General features: G+C 45.2%; 1 protein-coding gene across 2 annotated transcripts; it reads right to left on the bottom strand.

Moving 5' to 3' along the window:
• Nucleotides 1-772: 772 nt before the first annotated feature.
• C5H21orf62 (chromosome 5 C21orf62 homolog) lies at nucleotides 773-19764 on the bottom strand. 2 transcript variants are annotated; one of them, XM_029939042.1, is made up of 2 exons: nucleotides 19571-19764; nucleotides 773-3116 (listed from the first exon to the last, which is right to left on the bottom strand). In XM_029939042.1, exon 2 carries the CDS (start codon nucleotides 3049-3051, stop codon nucleotides 2392-2394), a length of 660 nt encoding a protein of 219 aa, XP_029794902.1. In that variant the 5' UTR covers nucleotides 3052-3116; nucleotides 19571-19764; the 3' UTR covers nucleotides 773-2391. The 2 variants fall into 2 exon arrangements, with proteins under 2 accessions (XP_029794902.1, XP_029794903.1); XM_029939043.1 differs by lacking the exon at nucleotides 19571-19764 and adding an exon at nucleotides 9209-9261.
• Nucleotides 19765-21629: the final 1865 nt, after the last annotated feature.

Genomic DNA, 21629 nt, shown 5'->3' with positions numbered 1-21629 from the left:
TGAACGTGTGTACATATATATCTATGTACTTTTTTTTTTTTTTGGAGAGCTAGCTGTTCAACTTTTACCAGCACACCACTGATCAGAGGTGACAAATGGCTAGCCCCAACCTTAAGGGGGCCACTGACATGGTTGGTTTGACCACACAGTGTTACTGAAAGTAACCAGCAAACAAGAAGGTGAAATCATGTGCCAACATTTACAAATTGTGAGATTTCACGTAAAAACCTGGAATTCCTAATTTTCTTGAAGGAAGGCCCCATGTTCCTCTCCTACAGCAACACTCAGCAGGGGCTGAGCTGCTGTAGACCCTTCAGGTGGGGTATGGACGCTTAGTCTGCCACGATCCTCATTGCTCCTTGCTGTCCTCCCAACCCTCACCCTGCGCTGAGCCCCAAGGACCATCTTCCCAATGGAAGCACTGTGGACTTTCTCCGTTTCTTACTTATCCTCTGTTAGTACAACCCAAACCACATTTTCAGGCCAGAAATCTGGCAACTTCAAGCTTGACTGATTAACCATATTAATTTTCCTCATCTATTGATTGAAATCCCATTGATCTACAATTATTTCTTTCAAGAATCACAACATCTGTGCAAGGGCTTTGAAATGATTCAGAGCCACCAAACGGAAGCAATGCATATCAAAATGCTCATAATTTCCAACACTTAATTTTACACTTCGTTGATGTACGCCCATTAAAAATCAGGGTGTTTTTTTTTAATTTACATTTTCAGCTACCCATGAGAGTAAATATATTTATTTTCATCCTTTCACTTATATCCTTCTTGCCTTCCTTTTTCCTCCTGTTTTTTCCTTGTCTTTTTCTGTCACTTTAATCTTACCTCTCAAATACAATGTCAGTAATGAGGTCATTACATTATTCTATTAAAATTCATACTTTGGTTGTCATTTTGGCCTAATTTAAATGCTGACATTATGGACTCATGCTAATTAGCTCAAATGGCCAAATCCCCCACCAATTAAGCGAATGTAGATGTTTCAGGTTATTTCAGTTACCCTACGTTTAAGGTTAAGAGAAAAATGTGGTGAATGTGATGTGAAATCAGCAACCTCAAGATATCCTGTTATTTGATACTAAAACTCTTTCTTACCATTAACACATTAAGAATGCAATTATGTTTCTACTTTCTGCCCCACTGGGCTTGCACATTTGTGACATCATCATCATAGGATTCTTTACATCCTATCTCAATGGTAAATTGAGTCTGTGAGGAAAGTTTTCTTTGTACCCGGAGGTCAGTTTACTTTTTAAAAAATTTTTAAATATGTTGCCTCCGTTCCTTTTGTCACCACATACAAGACCCTTTTGTGTCAACCATGTCAGACAAAGTGTCTTAACTTTCCAGAATTAAACATCCAAACGGACTAAATGTTCTTTTGTCAATTACCTTTTAGTAATATGAGCATTTGTGCCCATAAGAATCATATTATAGAGGATTATTAGGTTCCCAGACTAGCCCCTAGTGATGTTAAATGCAGTTCTGTTTCTGGAGTGGAAGGAAGGTGGGGGGGGGAGCCCAAGTGATATACCAGGCACTAAGACAGAAGAAGGCAAAGAAAGAATGAAAGCAAAAGTTCTACAGGAGAAACTCTCTGGCTTTAGGCCTTGCTCTAAGCAAAATGCTGAGATCTATGCCATCGGGTTTTTGTGTCCCCTGACTTGCTCTAAGCAAAATGTTGAGATCTATGCCATTGGGTTTTTGTGTCCCCTGACTTTTTGTTTCTGTACCACACTCCTCAAACCCCAGTGCTCTCATGGGGTCCCCTGGGATTCCACCCTAACCAGGCCAGCTCCACTCTCAAAACTCCCCTTTCCCAGCACAGACATGTCTAGCAAGGTCTTTGGAAAACATCAGTTTAAAGAGAATCAAATCATTTTGTGGAACACATAGTCCTAAAGCATCTGAAATCTAGTGTTCTCTTCTTAGGGGAAATCCAGTCAGTATAACAAAATGAAGCAAAAAATAAAAAGTTATTATAAAAAAAGTCCTAAGCATGGACTGCTTTCCCCATTTCCGACCTAGCGTTTCTCCACAGACCCCCAGACCCCCTGGCCTCTAGCTAACTCACAAGACATTCTGGACTCAAGGAAGGTTTTTTTGTTGTTGTTTTGTTGTGTTTTGTTTTTTGGGCTTTGTTTTTTGTTTATTTCTTTCTATTTATTTGGTTTTTTGAAACAGCCCCCCGCCCCCCCATTGGACCGGAGCGGAGCAGAGAGGGCCGGCTGCATAGATGGCTGCGCTCTGAATGGGGGCTGGGCAGACAGGTGAAGTTGTGCATAAGGATACCCATGACCTTGTTCCCAGATTCCTTTTCAAGTTATCCATAGTTTGCCAAAGTTTCCAGCAGTTAGAACCTTCTACAGTGTTAGTAAATGAATGTGACAACATAGCTTTTGTTGCTCAAAATCGGGAAGGCTTCAAAGTAAGAGAAGTGGGGAAAACTCTTGGCGGTGTTGGCAACGTTTTCAATGCTGTATGCTTTTAAGGATGACTTCCTGTTGAAAAGTGCCATATCTAAGAATGAGACATACATACACATCTGCCAGCCTCCCGGGAACCCAACAGGATTCTCTCTCGGTTCACCCTCCCTGCTGTGGTCAATGAGCAAGCTCTGCTCCGGCACCAGCCACCGGGCCTCGGCCCTGATGCGAAGCCGCCTCAGACCGCAGATGGCCAGGTATTGGGAGGGGAGAGTGTTGGGACTGCACAGAGAAAGCTTCAGGTCCCGGACCAACGTGAAGTTCAACAGGAGGCCCAGTGCGGATGCATCTGTGAACCAGACGGTCAGACGGTCGCTGTAGCTGGCCTGCTCTACTGCGGCGGGCAGGACGGTGTTGCAGCTGCACATCAAGTTGGCCAGACTGTAGTCACAGTCCCAGACATCCGCCGGGCAACTGCAGTTCCGAATGGTGTTTTCCTTCGTGAAGATCAGGGTGCTGGTCTTTTGACCTCCCGTGACGCAGTCCAGGACAAGGATGCCCAGGGCGCTGGTCAGCAGGAGGCCAGGCCCGGAACGTGGGGCCATTCTCGTCTCAGCGGGGGCCAGCAAGTTTGTGTCTCCCCTTCGTGAGCCAGTTCACGGCAGCTCACCTGAAACACACGTACACAGCCTTGTCATCACAGGCTCTCATCAGAAATATACAGCTGGGGAGGCGCCTGGCTGGCTCAGCGGTAGAGCATGCGACTCTCACTCTCGGGGTCGTGAGTTTGAGCCCCGTGTTGGGTGTAGAGATTGTTTAAAAAATATGAAGCATGGGCACCTGGGTGGCTCAGTTGGCTAAGCACCCGACTTCAGCTCAGGCCACAGCTTGTGAGTTCAAGCCCCATGTCGTTAGGCTCTGTGCTGACAGCTCAGAGCCTGCTTCAAATTCTGTGTCTCCCTCTCTCTCTGCCCCTCCCCAACTCTCGCTCTGTCTCTCTCTCCCAAAAATAAATAAACATTAAAACAAAATTTTTAATATGAAGCTTATGGGAATGGAGCCCCCTAAATAATCCACTGTAAATGTTTTTCTCTTGTGGTTGTATCAAAGGCGGGCAAATGCATGGAGCCCAAGTGGAGAAATGATTTTTTCTCAGAGGTTTGTGAGAGGCAGTGGCCAACCCGCTCGTGTGAGGCCTAAAACTCCCTGTGATGTCTGCTGGAAGACTAACACATGAGCAGCAACAAGATGGGGCCCCAGAGATGAGACCCAGGGCACCCTGTCTGCCAGCAGGGATGTGTGCTGCTCTGAGCGCGCACACTCTCCAAACAGCGTGTTCCTTATATTGAGTCCTCAACACCCCCTCAAACATGCACATTCCCTCCTCCTTTCAATGTCTGACTTCCTGGAACTCAGGAGACAAACAGTTCCGTGTTGGATTCAGGTATCCAAGTGCTACCTGTTAAACAGCATAGCATGAGTACCAGTGAAACATTTAGTTAATGGTAAACTTTAATTTCTAACTGGACAAACATGTCCCTCTCCATCATATTTATCTGTTTATAGACCCATTGATACTTTGCTGGTCTCCCAGAAATATAAGTAGGAGAGTAGATTTTGCTGTGTAAATAGACAATGAAAACACAAATCACACACCAATTAACCACAATGAACTTGTTTATCTCCCCCTTTCCCAGAACGCTTGTTATAAATTGATTTTACCAAATAATTTAGTGTAAGGCCCAAAACTAAGCAATATATCAGCACTGTTAAATGGCCTACATAAGATAAGAATGCATGCATAGTTTAAGGAGCAAGACCAATGTCCAATTTCGAGGAAAATGCCCAAAGGACTTGGTATATAATAGATGCGTGGTCTTCTTTTACGGTGAGGTTGGAATGAGACATGCGTTATGAAATAGGGCGCCAGGTTCCAGTCTTGCAAGAATAATTACATTTCCTGGGGCTCCTGGGTAGCTCAGTTGCTAGTTAAGTGTCTGACTCTTGATCTCAGATCAAATCATGATCTGGATACAGCCCCATGTCGCACTCTGTTCTGACAAGCAGAGCCTGCTTGGGATTCTCTCTCCCTCCCTCTGCCCTTCCCCTGCTCACTCGCTTGCTCTCTCCAAAAATAAATAAATCAACACTAAAATAAGTAATTAAAAAATAAAAGAATAATTTCATTTCCCCTGAATTAGCTGCTGGCTGACCAAAGATACAAGTCAGTCAATCTGCATGAGCAAAGCACCACGCATCTGGAAAAATACTTGGAATAAGTCCTCTGGCTCAGAGAGTCCAGGGCTGGTGACAGGGCCCCCACAGGAAGTGCTGGGGAGGGACAGATGAGTCAGTCTGAGGAGTTGGACATGTGTCCAAAGAGGGTGGTGGTGACAGCAGGAAAGAGGTGAGGCAGACATGCAACACTTAGGGTGCACGATGAGGCCACGAGGTGGCAAAGCAACGCAAAGAGAAATCCAAGGGAGGCAAGACTAAAAATGCTGGGGTCAGATAGACAGGCAGGAAGCACAAGTTCATTAGCAGGTGGCTGGAGACTAAAAAAAAGCTCAGACAAGTACACTTGGACAGAAAGTGAGACACCAGTTCACAGGAATCATAACATCATTTGTTCATTCATTAATCCATTCATTCATTCACTCAGCAAATGTTTATTGGGAGTTCGCTAGTTGGCAAGCACTTTACTAGCCTTGGGGATAGAGCCCAGAAGACAATGAGGGTCTGGAAGTTGTGCTCTAAGTGACTTGATTTTGTTTCCAGAGCCCAAGGCAGGCCAGGTTTGCATGTGAGGACCAAGGGTCTGCAGCAGAAGAAAGAAGAGGGAGGCAAAGGCAGGAGATGGGTAGGGCTCAGCACGGGCCATGTGCCAAGGCCAAGTATAAGACACAAAGATGAACAAAACCTGTATCCTGTTCTCCAAGGACTTATAAGCAGAAGAGGAAGACAAATAGGCTAGGACTGAGAAAGGCACTATTGAATGTGTGTATGGGTGTAGGAACATAGAAAAGAGAGGTTAAAGTCCATCTGGGGACTGAATAAGGTGCTTAATAGAGTGTTTTGTGCTGACTTTGAAGTTGTTACAGGATTTTCTTAAAGGATGTATTCATGAGTGCATTTTGTCATAAAAGAAAGAGCTTTGAGAAATGCTCCCAATAGAGCCAGAATTCTTCCTGAACACAAGATTTAACAGTTTTAAATAGTTTTAGAATGTGGTGGTGACTACCCCACTTAGTAAGGAGCAGTGACTAACTTATTAATTACAAGATAATTTTAGATGATCAGTTGTCCTCGATTCCGCTGGAGGTTTCTAGGACTTCATGCTCCAGTAACCCTTTCCTCCCAGAACTGAGAAAGCTGTCATCAATACCAGGGGCTTGCTCTGATCTCAGCCTGGTGGGGAAAGGGAGGCGAAAAGGGTCCATCCATCAGCCTGGAACCTGGTGAGCAAAGGGTCTACTTCATTTTCCAGGTGCTGATCCTGTTCAGAGATGTGCATGGAGGAAGGAAAGAGGTAGGAAGGGAAACAGACATTGATTTCCTGAAACAAGGCCCTGTTCCTTGCTGTGCCCCTGACCATAATGGGGGCAGTACTACGGGAAAAGAAACTATTGCTTTCCTCTGGGGGTTGCTCAGTTGTTAGAAGGGGAATCTTGATATACTGGTGATCATCTTGTCTCCCGAGGAGGGAGCTTGCCCTACAATGGAGCCAACATGAAGAGAACAGGCAAGAAATGCAGAGACATTTCTAACAACCTTTTGTGAGCAATGGGATCAAGCCATGCCTGACATCCTTTCTTGATTTTTGAAATACGTGAGCCAAATTTTTGTTTTGTTTTTGTTTTTCCTACTCAAACCATTCTGAATTGAGTGAGAAAAAGAAAGGAAAACGTTATCTATGTCATTAGCACAGGGCAATCAGAATTTGAAAAATCCAAAAGTAGGGCAAAGCGGGAGCACCTAGGTGGCTCAGTCAATTGAGCGTCCAACTTCAGCTCAGGTCACGATCTCTCAGTCTCTGGGTTCGAGCCCTCATCGGGCTCTGTGCTGTGCTGACAGCTCAGGGCCTGGAGCCTGCTTCTGGTTCTGTGTCTCCCTCTCTCTCTGCCCCTCCTCCACTCATGCTCTGTCTCTGTCTCTCAAAAATGAATAATGTTAAAAAAGAATTTTTTTTAAAGAAACCAAACAGAAGTAGGACAGAGAGATTGATGGGCGATGGGGAAGTTGGTAGGAGAGAGGAGTGGAGGGGTCCTGTTAGGGGAGCCTTCTGACTTGCTCTGACTTATCATTTTCTCAGGACCCTCGCTCGTTGTGTTCCCATCATCCTGTGTCAGTGCCCAGCCCCCTCCCCACTGTGGGCACGGGCTTAGCAAGGGGAAGGGGCAGTGTGCCATATGTGTGCCATTTTGTTTATGTCATGTGGGGTTCTGCCCACAAATGAATAAATATGTAGGGAAACTAGGGCAAAGTTGACTCCTTCCTTACATTACTGTCTGAGGCCACTAAGGAGGTACAGGGGTGGAGCGGGGGCGGGGGGTGCTCTGCTCCATGTCATGTAGGGGCTCTCGCTTTCATCCACAGCTCTATCATATCCTAGGTTTTTGTTAACATTTCCTTGACCAGAACTCACCCCCTCTCGGCAAGCAGTTTGGAAACCAAGTCTGGCACTGTGCCAAGGGAGGAGAAGACGACATGGGTATTGGTGGGCACTAGAAATTTCCGACACGCATGATAAATGGCTTTACGCAACCATCACAAACACGCAGGTGGTATCCATCCACCTAAATTTTTCAGGCAAGATGTGAAGAGCCATGTATGATCATTAAATCTTGGAGCCTTTAAATCACTGTACATGTCGAAAAACCAAAGCTACTATTTGGATCCATTCAAATATTAGTTTTATATTGCAACTGAAGAAATCTCGGTAGTAATTAATACCAACAATTAGCCGCATAAAAGCAAGGACTTCTGCAGTGAGCAGATACAGACATCAATTACTTCAAAACAAATTCCACACAGATTCCTTCTCAATCTAGGATTACACCCAACATTTAGATAATGTTTATACTTGGCTCCAAAAGGAATGTTTCAAACTGCACCAGTTATGTTTATAAGAAGATATCACTAGCGAGAAGATCGTGTGTCATTGGGAGGACAGCATTTGGACGGACCGTTTGCCCAAAACAGATTTGAAATGTCTTGAATAATGATGGTTTGAACTCTATAGTCTCCACACAAGGGGGAAAAAAACATAATCGTGGGAAAACATTGTGGTATTTCCCAAATTCTAACAGTAACTAGCCATTAAGAATGATTTCATATTTTTAATTGAGAAATGAATTTATTTTGAAAATAGAAGTGGTTTTTTAGTTTGAAAGTGGAAAGGCACTTAGGGAAAAGTCTCAGTTGAAGGAGCCAGGGCCAATAAGAAGACGAGAAATGAAGAGATCCCCCAGCAAGAAGCAGAGGGTCCGAAAGTGAAACTGAACCACAGATGCAGGGAGGAGGGCAGAAGAGGGCCCGCGTCCAGGCACTCGAAAGAAACCCACTTTGAAGCCAGGACTTGGGAAGCGAGGCAAGGATGTCTCACAAATGCAGTTCCCCAAGTGTGTTTCTGCAGAACTCCTTGAAGATGCTGAGGGGAGAAAATGGGAGACATTCCAGAAAAGGAGATAGTTTGGAATTGCGCGTGTATCCCACCGAGGAGACGTGCACCTTCCTCTTGAAGCATATTTTGTCAGCAAGGTACCCACGGGGCTAAGACAGAGAGCAGTTAAGATGGCTCGCTCACCGCAGGGGACGGATGTGTTGCCCAAGGGACCCAGCATGCACTGCCAAAGCGAAGACTAGGCAGCTAATTATAGGGCAGTGTGATTGGCGAGCACTTATTAGTCCCACAGAGCAAGAGCTGGGCAGAAGGACAGGGAAAGACTTTCAAAAGAGGTGCCATGAGGGCCAGGGAGAGGATTCCGGGGAAGGAGCAGGGAAGGGCTGCAACTAGAAGGGTCACTTGAGCAAAATCTCAGAAACTGAGTATTGGCGCCTCTGGGGCCCAGCAGCTGGAGCGCAGGCAGCGCAGGTTGGGGTTTAGTATCCAACCCCTCTGACTCTCACCCCATCAACAAAGACTTTCAAAAAACTCTCCCCAGTGGGGCACCTGGGTTGCTCAATCGGGTAAACATCCAACTCTTGGTCTAGGCTCAGGCCATGATCTCATGGTTTGTGAGTTCGAGCCCTGCATCGGGCTCCGTGCTGACAGCTCAGAGCCTGCTTGGGATTCTTCTCTCTCTCTCTCTTTCTTTCTGCCCCTCCCCCAATCATTCTCTCTGTCTCTCTCAAAAATAAATAAACGTTAAAAATAAAATAAAAAACCCTTCCCCAAAGATGTAACTTTTTGTTTATGAAGGCATTATAACTACCCGATTTATATATTATCTACATGGTGAGCAATACACACAGAGTAGAATTTTTTAAATTTGAGACAAAAAACAAAAATGAAAGTTTGGGTACCTTCAGCTTTACCCCCACTGGCTTGGCTTGTGCACTCCCTTGGCTGCAAACACCCCCTTTGGAGGCCCCCGAGTGAGGCAAAAAGGAAGCATTGAAGGTTTGTAAGCAGGGGAGACCTATTTAGTTCTGTCCGTAAGGAAGGTCATTCAGTCCCGGGCAGAGACGACATTGGAATAGAGACAGAGCACAATGAGCTCTAAGTAAGAGAACACGTCCATATTTTCTTTGAAGGTTTACCTCTCTCCGTCTGCTGACTCCTTCTCACTCTGGGCTCCCCAGATAAATCTGTGTCAGCATCTCGAATCCTGGGGTGGGTGGGGCGGCCCAACAGAGGAGGATGTGGGAGGGAAGCAGGAGGACGAATCTCCTTCCCGAACTCCTTGGAAGGAACAAGCGATGTGGGAAGCAGGCGATCCCAAGCAGACAGCACAGGAGAGCACTCCCTGTTTCCTTCTTAGCATCCCGAGGAGTCTCAAGATACCCACTCTGCCCCTGACACGAGAAAAGCACGGTTCATTTTCTGAGTCAGGGGCCTCTTGGTGGTCTCCTTAGACCCGCAGTGAGACCAGTTGCTGCCAAGATGAGTTACAGGTAAGATTACAGAGTCAGTACAGTATCTTTCCTGTCCCTAGGGGCTCCTTCATCTCAATTCCTTGATGAAGTCTCATCCATTCTTTCCAGATGCCTGGTGCTAAAAACCCACCTTCACAGGGGGTCTAATGGCACTTGGTTAAGACTTGATCTGGAGTTAAATGAACACATTCTTGCTCAAGGGTATTTGCCCTTTAGGCTTTATCCCTACCTGTCCCTGTTAAAGGGATGGCCAGGATTAAATCGGAAGTATGGGAGAAGTGTGGGGCCGGGACTCCTCTCGAGGACCCCAGAACTGAAGGATGCCCTGCTCCCGGGTCCAGTTCCCATTGGTCAGTGGCTGTGCAATCTCCCTTCCCAGGCAAGCCAAGGAGGACGTGCCGGCTCCTCTGTATCCTGTGCATGAGAGGCTCGCGGGACACTCTAGGGGTCGGGCCTTGAGAAGCTCTTTGAGAAGAAGGATTTGGGGAATTTTTCTTTCCTTTGGCTCTGTCCCGCAAATCCACCGCAGGGGGCGGGCTACACATACACACTACGGAATACGGCATTTATTTTATTTAAGTTTATTTTATTTTGAGAGAGAGAGAGAGAATCTCAGGCAGTCTTCACACGCTTAGCATTGAGCCTGATGCAGGGCTCGAACCCACTAATCGTGAGATCATGACCTGAGCCAAAGTCTAGAGTCCGATGCTTAACAGACTGAGCCACCCAGGCGCCCCATGTAAGATGATATTTAAAAGAGAAGGGGTAGGGGCGCCTGGGTGGCTCAGTCGGTTAAGCCTCTGACTTCGGCTCAAGTCAGATCTCACGTTTGTGGGTTCGAGCCCTACATCAGGCTCTGTGCTGACAGCTAGCTCAGAGCCTGGAGCCTGCTTCCGGTTCTGTGTCTCCTTCTCTCTCTTCCTTTCCCCCTTTCGTGTTCTGTCTCTCTCTGTATCAAAAATAAATAAAACATTTAAAAATAATAAAAGAGAAGGGGTAGCTTTATTGTTTAATATCTCAAAGCTTATAATTTTGAAAGTGACGTGGATTTGGTGCCACTGCATTTCACACGCCCTTCCAAGTAGCGATGCAGGCCTCTTCCTGTCCCTGGACCTTACAAGCTCACAGTGAGAGGCGCGACACGGGCTTCCCTGTGATTCCTGTATGATCCGCATCTCGGATTTATACAGTAGGCGCAAAACTGTTGGCTATCACCTGATTTATCTCCTCATCTAGAAAAGGAGGAAATAAAAGCTCATGTCTCCATAAGTTGGCATTTAGGCAAGATAGGCAGGAAGATAATTCGGGTCTCAAGAGGACACACTTTATTTTTGTGATGGTTCATTTTCAACTCACTGTACCTTGTGGGCCACTCAGAAATGACATTCTGGGTCATCTCAGTCAATATGGTGTGGGGGTGATGATACCTACCATGTTAGGATATAATGTGAGTGAAGCATGACACACGTGGAAATGTATAGTCTTTCCATGAGCATTATTACTACCAGTAAGTATATTGTCATATACATAGTATTTAGTACTTTACCAACTATGATATTTTGTAATGTTGGAACCATAATGATGATAGGGACATATTAGCGTGCTCTGCCAGGCATCCCAGTAGCCACCCCAAAGAAATATAAAGTTACTGGTTCATTTAATGCACTATTTACATCAAAAAATTTGAATAAAGAACAGGCTCACCATAAAGCAAAAATGCCTCTTTGCCCCTTTTTTTCCTGTAACAAAGAACAACTCCGATTTACAAATGTCCTTCTGTGATTCCGGAGAACAGGAGGGCTTGAAATCATTAGTGAGCAAATCTGGTAAATTGAAATAAGTGTCCAATTCCCATTTCTCAAATGTTAATGGAGCAGCAGGCTGTGGACTGTGCTCAAAACGCTTTCTTTCTGGTCTCTTCTTATCCCTGGTAGATACCGTGGGGGCTGAGTAAGGGCCTCTGACTGTGTCCGTGTCTCAATTCCTAGAGGCTGTGAATGTTGTCTTGCAGAGCAAGAGGGATTTGGCAGATGTGAGTCCCTTAAGGACCTTGAGATGGGGAGACCCTGGATTATCTGGGTGTCCTTCTTAGAGGAAAACAGGAGGGGACAGAGAAGAAAAAGGCAATGTGGCAACAGAAGCAGAGATTGGAGCAATATGGCTGGGAGCAGAGGAAAGCCAGTAACCTCTAGAAGCTGGAAGAGACAAGGAATGGATTCTCCCCTGGAGCCTCCAGAAGAAATAAGCCCTGTTGACACCTTGACTTTAGCACAGTCAGCCTGCTTTTGGACTTTGACCTCCAGAAATGTAAGAGAATACACTTCTTCATTTTAAGTCACTAAGTTGGTGGAAATTTGTTATGTAGTCATAAGAAACTAATATAGAGAATATAAGGAAATTACAGAAGACCGATATCAAACAACCCTTTGGACTAAACACACTAGGGGTGCCTGGGTGGGGGTTGGTTGAGCATCTGACTTGGGCTCAGGTCAGGATCTCACGGTTTGTGGGTTCAAGCCCTGCGTCGGGCTCTGTGCTGAGGGCTCAGAGCTTGGAGCCTGCTTTGGATTCCGTGTCTCCCTCTCTTTCTTTGCCCTTCCCCCACTCACACTCTGCCTCTCTCTCTCTCTCTCAAAAATATACATTAAAAAATTTTTTTGAAACACACTAGCCACTCAACTTACAGTCCTGCAGTATTTGCTAACCACGTTGTGTGTCTTACCACTCCAACTAGACTGGATTGTATATAAGCTCTTGGGGTAACTATCCTAACCTCCATTACTGTTTTTCTGAAATACCAAGCTCAAAACTGTCCAGGGTAGTCCCATTGCATTGGGTCCAGCCCAGCATAAACAAGGCATCTGGACACATCTCCTGAATTCAGAGGGCAGCCTGTATCCAGGTGGTTATGTGCATGTGTGGAACTGTCAAGGAAAAAAGAAGGAAGCTCGAAGATGATGTGTGAAGACCTGGGGCAGGGACGAATGGAGGGACAGGATGGCACTTGTCTCTTCTCAGCCCAGGCTAATTAATGCCATGGGCGGAGACCTGTAGCGCCACAGGCAGAGGCTGCATGGACCGCTCTCAAGAACCCTGAGATGTGGAGCATGAGTGGCCCCTATTTGGGTGACAGCGTGTGACACTGAGCTGGGGGGGAAGGGGTAGAGTCATTCTCCGCACTGAGTGCAGGACAGCTCCAGGATGGTGAGGAATGAAGGCCAAGCAGCAGCACTCGGCCCTCCCTGAGGGATAGATGGGGGCGCCCTGGTCACTCCTCTTTGGGCAGCGAGTCAACGGGGAGCCCCATGGCTAAGGCAAGGGACAGTCATCATCCAGTGGTGGGTGGGGACAGAATCAAGTGAAAGGATCCTTTCTGAGCATAGGTAAGACATTTCCAGGGACTCTGTTGTGTAGACACAGAGGTAGGAAGGAGGCAAGGACTTGTATTTGGGAGGTGGAAATACAAATCAGCAAAATACAAGTTATTAATGTTCATTTGAACTTATTTGTGCCCTGTGGTTGGTGAAGCCAGGATTTCTTCAAGGATCAATTGGTCACTGCTTTTAGACTAAATGTATTTAATAATGGAAATGGACCTAAGAGCCAATTTGAACAAATGAAAAGCAGACATTTGTGTTTTGAAAGCATTGAGCTCAGCTGGGTGTTGATTTCACCCCTAGTTTGCTAATTGGATCCTAGACCCCTTGGTGTTGGTGTGCTGTTAAAGTCAGGTTTCCTTTTCCTTTCTTCTTCTTTTTTTTTTTTTTGAAATGTTTTAATTTATTTTTGGGAGAGAGAGAGAGAGAAAATGAGTCGGGGAGGGACAGAGAGAGAGGAATCCGAAGCAGGCTCCAAACTCTGAGCTGTCAGCATAGAGCCTGACGTGGGGCTCAAACCCACAAACCGTGAGATCATAACCTGAGCTGAAGTCAGAGGCTTAACTGACTGAGCCACCTGGGTGCCCCAGTCAGGTTTCTGATGTGGCAAAAACCTGGTCTTTTTGTTGACTGTGGTTTCCCTAGTCCTAAGCACAGATTCTGATACATGGAGATGTTCCAAAAATATTTTGACTATCCCTACATTATAAACCCCTACATGAACAAAGTCAGAGATGCATATTACTGATCCTTTACTTCCACTTTCACCCTTCAACTCCTAGAATTGTGCGGTGTATCAGGTTACCAAACCAGCAAGCAAAAGGCATCATCTTTTCGGGAGTTTCGGTGTTCGGCCTCACCATGACAAAGGAAGCATCCTGAAATTGTGTGTATGGGTAAGAGGATGGGGATTTGAACCCAGTATCCTAGGCCTTGCCTGTGAGTCCCCCTGGAAGCCACTGAATGGCCCTCTGGCAAAAATTCCACGAGGCATACCCATCCTCTGTGGCTCTACCATTGATCACCGTGTAGGCTTGGAGTGACCCAGGAACCTTCCCGTAAATCTGATGGGGACACCTCGCCTGGAATGATGACCATGAGCCCAAGTCAGGCTCCCAGATCACTGTCCTTACACTTCACCCTACGCACCCATCCAGGGCTGGGTTGGTGAGTGTTGATCTCACAGATAGTCGTGAGCATTAGAAGTCATCACCTTCATTGCTCTTAGTTGAAGGATTCTCATAGCCCCCACCACACCCCCCAAGAGCTAACCTTTAAGTGGCCAGTTTTGTAAAAATAACCTGTAACAGCTTTGCTCAAATTACTGGGCCTGTATGATACGAGTGTGAGGTTGCCAAGGAAAAATGAGTCAGAGCAATCCCATTGCTGAGAGATGAGGGGAAAAAAAAGGTCTGCAAACCTTTAATACTTTAATTACCTACTTCCAGAGCAATAAAAAAGGGAGTAAGATCTTCCACGCAGTGAGGTGCATTATTACGGCCTCATAAAGTAGCTTGAGCTATTTCCCCAGGGCAGAAGCCTTATGCTTTTTCCTTTCATCTGTATTCAACGATTCTGGCAATATTCAATTTTAGAAACACAAGAATTAAAGTTTCCTTTAGGGTTTTAGTTCCAAATATTGGAAGCCAAAGCAGTTCAAACCTTGCCGTTTTCATGAAAGACTTGAAAGGGTCTTTAAATGCCTCCTGGGAATGATGGCTAAAGGGAATGTCAGATCTTGGATGAGAATCAGAAGCAGAAATAGGCACATTAGGTAAAATCTAAGGAAATCCACATAACATGTGGACATTAGCTAATAATGATTATGTATCAGTATCTCTCCATTGATTGTGACAAGTGTATGTTCCATTCTGATGTGATAGAGGAGACTGGGTGTGGGGCAGACGGGAAGTCTCTGTGCTATCTTTACAATTTTTCTAAGTCTAAAACTGTCCAAAATTAAAAGTTTTTTTTTTTTTAAAGAACGCCGTCTGATTTCATTGATGACCCCTTGAAGATGATTGCTTTTGTGACAACAGCAGACCTCCAGAGGATCCTCTGGGCATCACAGTGTGGGCTAAACTGAGTGGCCATGAAATGGTGTCCAGGCGTGACTCCAAATGAATTCTTTAGGCTTTCTGGCCACAAGAAGACTCTGGGTTTCTTAAGGGCCTTGGAGGCCAGGCAATCAGAGATGGAAATGGGAAGTGGTCCTTTTGTGGAAAACGGATCGAAACCAGAAGGGAGAAGCATCAGGAAATCTTGTGGGAAGAAATCCTGAAAGAACTTGTGTGTGTGTATGTGTGTGTGTGTGTGTGTGTGTGTGTGTGTGTGTGAGTGAGAGATGATTCCCTAATGCGCTTTACGCGGTTTCCTGTGTCTAGGTGTCTTTTCTGTTTCTCAGCCGCTGAGAAACCAGCCTCATCTCTTAAACTGTCCTTAGATCTCACGTCTTTCATGAAACTTTAGTAGCTAGGGCTATGAATGGCAGTTCTTGCCTGCCTCAAACCTATTTCTCTCTCTTTTTTTTAATTTGAGAGCGAGCGAGAGTGTGCACACATGTGAGTGGGGGAGGTGGCATGAAGAAATGGAGAGAGAGGGGCGCCTGGGTGGCTCAATCAGTTGAGCGTGTGACTTTGGCTCAGGTCGTTATCTCGAGGTCAATGAGTTCAAGACCTCCCCTCCCCCTCCCCCCGGGTCTGGCTTTTTGCTGATGGCTCAGAGCCTGGAGACTGCTTCAATTCTGTGCATGTCTCTCTGCCTCTCTCTCACTCTCACTCTGTCTCTCTCTCTCTCTCTCTCAAAAATAAACATTAAAAAAATAAATAAAAAAGGGAGAGAGATTCTTAAGCAGGCTCCATGATCAGCATGGAGCCCTACACAGGGCTCGATTTCACTACTGTGCAATCATGACCTGAGCTCAAATCAAGAGTCAGCCGCTCAAGAGGACTGAGCCACCCAGGCACCTGTTTCTCTTATAGGACTACGCCAGTCTACCATATACAAGAAATTAAAAACAAGCTTTTTACAAGAAAATCTGTAATCATACAGAGAGGTTGTACATGTTCGTGTTAGGTTTCTAAGCCACTCCAGTCAGGCTTTGTGTTAGTATCACTTCATTCAAACCATTTTCGTCAGTTTCTCGGTGACTCCTACCCTCCAGCATGCCAAATCCAATGGTTAATTTCCTGGTTTCATTTTGCTTGACTTCGTATCAGCCTTTGACACAGTTGTCTATTCTTTCCTTCTTGAGCAAAGAACTTTCTGTTCTTCCCTGATACCACATTCTCCAGCTTCTGCTACCGATGGCTGCCCCTCCAGTCTCTGCGGCTGGCGTCCCCTCCTTGTCATTGTCTGCCTCTGGCACAGCGCCTGGCTCTCTTCTCTGTGTGTATCCACTCCTTTGCGTGCCAACCTATGGACTTAAATATCATCTATATGTCGATGATTAACTACCTTCCAAACTCTTCCTGAGCTTCATGCTCATATATCCTGGATCTTCCTTGATACTTCCACCTGAATATCCAAGACGCCTCAAACTCATGATTCCCATGAGAGTTAAGACTGCTGGGTAGAGAAGATGTTTTACTGTATCAACATCTTCCCACATCAACACTTACTGCTCCGTGGCCTTGTGTTCATGCCGGGTATGGTTCAAAGTACTTTGATGTACTTTATATCATTTAATCCTTGCGCTCATAGTAAAAATAGACATTATGGCCCCATTTTCATATCAGAAGATGGAGACACACAGAGGCTAAATAGCTTACTCTAAAGGTAACAGAGCTGGTAAGAAAGAGTTAGTTTGTTTAAAAAAATGTTTTTTAATGTTTTATTTATTTCTGAGAGAGAGACAGCTTGAGCAGGGGAGGGTCAGAGAGAGGGGGAGACACAGAATCTGAAGCAGACTCCAGGCTCTGAGCTATCTGTCAGCACAGAGCCCGACACAGGGCTCGAACCCACAAATTGCAAGATCATGACCTGAGCTGAAGCTGGACGCTCAACCAACGGAGCCACCCAGGCGCCCCAGAAAGAGTTAGTTTGAACCCAGACAGCCTTATATGCTCTAGAGAATTGTTGTGGAAATGACAGTGTTATCTCCCATTCCAGGGTCATGTTTCTATATCAATGCCTCATATGCTGTCAGTTGACTCTGTGCCCTTTAACATAAAGGGCATATAGGAACCTCAGGCTAGAGGAATACGAAGCAAAATGAATGAAGTGAGTTCCAGTAGACATAAATATTTCAGAAACACTTTCTCATGTTTTATTTATTTTTTCACTCATATGTGGAACTTGAGAAATGTAACACCATTGGAGAAGGGAAGGGGGAAAATAGTTTCAAATAGGGAGGGAGGGAGGCAAACCATAATAGACTGTTAAATGCAGAGAACAAACTGAGGGTTGATGGGAGGGCGGGGGAGAGGGGAAAATGGGTGACAGGCATTGAGGAGGGGACTTGTTGGAACGAGCACTGGGTGTTGTGTAAGCAACAAATCACAGCAATCTACCCCCAAAACCAAGAGCACACTGGCTATACTGTATGTTAGCCAACTTGACAATAAACTATATTTTTTAAAAAGTAGAAAGATTTTTTTAAAAGAACATTTATAGGCATTAGTTGAGCAGTGCTTCTGCATATGGCGCACAGACTACCTCAGAGAGCGAGCCGATGGGAAGTCCTAACTAAAATATGGAGCTACTGTACCCCTCTCTCTTTGACACAGGGCCTTGTGAGAACTCGTTGGCCAATGACTGCAGACCCCATTCTGTCTAAGGACTTGGTCTATGCCCAGCCAATCCGATCATTGGGGTTCAGCTCCCCCAGCCTGGCACATGTGCCCATGTCTGTGCCCTTGGTCATACACTCAAGAGCCATGTGGGCTGTCTGTTTTCCCACTGACACAGAGACGTGATCTACTGGATACAGATTTAGAAGTTTGATAGTACCTCCCCCGCTCGCATTTGGTCTCTCTCTCTTTCAAAAATAAATAAACATAAAAAATGTTTTTTAAGTTGATAGAATAACAGGGTTAAGCAACAAAAATGCTAGTGTGGAAAAGAAAATTGGGAAATCCAAGTCAGCTGTTGAAAAGCACTCATATCCACAAATACTTTATTAAAACTGTTATTTTCAGAAATGCCTGATTTCTGTCAAAAAAATTTAATGAGAATCTTTTTATCTTTCACACATGTTGCAGTATTTGGCCTAAAGATAAAAGTTAAAATTTTCCCAAAGATCACTGTTTTCATTAAAAAAATTCAAACTAATGAGGCCTGATATGTTTGGTAGTTTTTATGTATTTATTATTTTACCAAGTTTTGTTCATAGAGTCATTTTTTAAATGTTTTATTTATTTTTGATACAGAGAGAGACAGACCATGAGAGAAGGAGGGTAGAGAGATGGAGATACAGAATTGGAAGCAGTCTCCAGGCTCTGAGCTAGCTGTCAGCACAGAGCCCGATACGGGGCTTGAACCCACGATCGTGAGATCATGACCTGAGCTGAAGTCGGAGGCTCCAGCGACTGAGCCACCCAGGTGCCCCTGTTTGGTAGTTTTTAAAGACAGGTTTTTATAGATATGCATAATTTCCTCTCCTCAGGATACACCAACACTTTTATTGCTTAAAAAAATTCTCTGATACATATTTCATAAACAATGAAATACATGTTGAACTGTGTGAGGACCACCTGTTTTGACTAAAAACTCGCCATCTGCTTGCCTCGTGGTATTTAATATGTTTTTCACTCTTAAGTAAAAGAACACATTTTTAAAAAGATAACTAATGAGTCCACATGTTAATACTCATCTAAACTTAGTTTCTTCTTATCTTCACATGTTTTCCAATAAGCAGGATATAAAAAAGCAATAAATGTAATCCTATTAGATAAAAACAGAGCAAAGGAACAAGGTAAGATGAAGTTTGAAAGTTCCCAGTTTTCTCTGTTTGAGATCATGATAAGGAAAAGAGCTGCGATAGATAATCTCTTTAAAAAAATTTTCTTAATGTTTATTTTTGAAAGACAGAGGACCACTGGGGGAGGGGCAGAGAGAGAGGGAGACACAGAATCCGATGCAGGCTCCAGGCTCCAGGCTCCCAGCTGTCAGCACAGAGCCCAACACGTTCGAACCCACAAACCATGAGATGATGACCTGGGCCAAAGTCGGGTGCTTAACCGACTGAGCCACCCAGGCGCCCCGATCATCCCTTTTATGTAATTGTTATTTCGCGTTGAAGACCGACAGGGAAGTAGAGCCAAATATTTTAAATAGAAACAAGAAGCCCCGATCTGTGGAGATATGTGTTATATAATATCACACTGTGAGTTTATCTGTTTAGAGACTAAGTGAGAAGACCGTTTCATTCTGTGCAGAATGCCCTGGAAACATTTCCTTTTAAAGGCAGAATCTCCGTAAAGAGCAGTTCGTATGCCTGGAAGCCTTAAAAAAATTTGTCTCTTGGTGAAAGCCACCGCAAGTGTACATGATGTTCAGGAAATATAAATTCTGCAAGAAGGAGGGGACGCCCGCAGTGGCTCTTCAAAGGGTCAGAACTTGCCTTCCATGCAGCAGAAATTCTGAAGCTATGAATAATTGTCTGTCACCCTAGACACACTTTTCGAGAAAGAACAGAGAAGTTACTTACATCTCGGAGTTCCAGCGTGCGGCTCGCCGATTCTTCACTCTGCCTGATTCTTCACTCCGGCTTGACAGCTGGTTTAATCTGCGAGGCAGGATGGAATGCGTGGTCTTGCACTTGCTGTTCTTTTCCGGCTTCAGAGGGCCAGCGGCCCTGGTCGTTGCCGTGGCAACCAGGGGGAAGCTGCCCGCCTACCAGCTTCATTAACCGCACAGCAGGAGAGAACCAGCCTTGGTGACCGCTGGCCACTCTTTTGGGGTTCTACCGTGGGAAGTTTCCAGAAGAAACTGGGGAGCCTGCTGCCATCTGCAGACCCTGAAGGGCTGACAGGAATGGAAGAAATTCTACTTCAGCAGGAAATCGAATGGGCTAAGTGTAGAGCATGGATATTCCTAGATGCTTTTACTCTTGATTTGTTCCGCTCACTGGCCTGATGAATTGTTATGTATGCCAATGCATGAACGAGGGTAAAATGGGTCCTCTACTGGTGTTCTGAGAGGAAATGGACTCATTGCAACTCCAAAGATGTCGTCCTATTCTCTCTCTCTTTCCTTTAGTTCACTTTTTAAAATGTGAAGATCGGTCATGCAAATACATTTGTAAACAACATTCTGCATACATTAACTGATGAGAGGTCAGTAGACACTAGAGAAATCAGATGGATGGCGGTGATGGAGGAACACCTCACTAGTTAAAAACACTAAGGGAAGGTAAAGCAATTAGTGGTTACCTGGTTCTACATGATCCAACATTTTAAAGAAGAGGAAATTTATTCATTTATATATGATTCATCTAGGGAGCCCTAACCACATGCACCTGCTGTGCCAAGAGCTTTAAGGGACAACAGGGATAAATGCCATAGTTCTTGTCTTCAAGGGAACTACAATATAGAAAGGGTAACTATATAAGTTGGTTGTGAAAAATGTTCGAAGGCAGGTACAAAGGAAATACGTGAGAGTTTCAAAGAAGGTGGGGCTACATGTTGGCAAGGAGATTGGAGGCATCTTTGTAGAAGGATAGCCTCTGATCTGGGCCTTGGAGGATGGCTAGCATTTAAGTGGTCAGATATAAGGAAAAAAGACAATAATGCCTCGAGGAGTGAGTCTTTGGCCAATGGAGAAAGTGAGCCGATGGATGAAGGCTACCTCCTTTCCTACCCTATTCTGTCCTGATGCCCAAGTCATCTGGTTTCTTAGGGGTCTGTGGATCAAGCAACCCAAGCAATTAATTTCAAGAGCAAGGGTTTGGAGATGGGAGACCACCATGCCTATTCAGCTCTTTGAAAGCCAGCGAATCATAGTCAGAAGCAAGGGGATTAAGAATATAAAGAATCTACTATTTCCAGTGTTTACTTTTAGCAGGCAAACACAAAAATTCTATCATATGAGAATAGCAGAACATGGACTTTGCTTCAAATCTTGATTCCGCTACCTTCTTGAACATTATTATTAAAACCTCACGAAGTTCAGTTTCCTAATCTATAAACAGGACAGCAATACTTCCCTGTAAGGTTGAGGTGGGGATTAAATGAGATGATATATGTGGACAGGACCACTGGGGGTGGACACAGGGAAAGCTGACCAGACAAACACGAGCTGTCCCAACTTCCCAGAACAATTGTGGCTCATCCAGGAATTTGACATCCCTCTGTTCCAGTGCCTTTCTCACTACCTGCCTTTGCTGTAGAGCCCAGAAAGCTAAAATGTTCAACTTGCAGGGTCTTCACCTACCACTGCAGCTCGGGCTCCAGATACGATTTTGGTTTTGCTGATCACTTCTTGGTCCGGAACTAAGTCACGTGGAGGGAGGACTGTGGGGGCTCTGCTCAGGAAGTGAGTTCAGTGGGGAGCGAGAAGAGAGTTCTGGGCATCCCTGGTGCTGGCACAGACCTCGGCAGAATCAGCCAGGTCTCAGAGCTAGCGCTCTGGGGACAGCTTTCTGATTGACTTGCTTCTTGGCCATGACGGAGGCGTCCTGGGCTCCTGTTGGAGAAGGTGGCCTCTTATTTCAGCAACTCCACGACGATGGAAGAAGCAGCAGTTCCCTCGAGAGCCCAATTCCTTGG

The sequence above is a fragment of the Suricata suricatta genome, chromosome 5 (genome assembly GCF_006229205.1).
Source record: "Suricata suricatta isolate VVHF042 chromosome 5, meerkat_22Aug2017_6uvM2_HiC, whole genome shotgun sequence".
Lineage (NCBI taxonomy): Eukaryota > Metazoa > Chordata > Mammalia > Carnivora > Herpestidae > Suricata > Suricata suricatta.
The sequence above is the reverse complement of the archived record's forward strand: the minus strand, read 5'-3'. Positions and strand labels throughout refer to the sequence as shown.

Coding starts and splice junctions, on each gene's coding strand:
- C5H21orf62 (XM_029939042.1), bottom strand. CDS start 3,051: ATGGCCCCACGTTCCGGGCCTGGCCTCCTGCTGACCAGCGCCCTGGGC.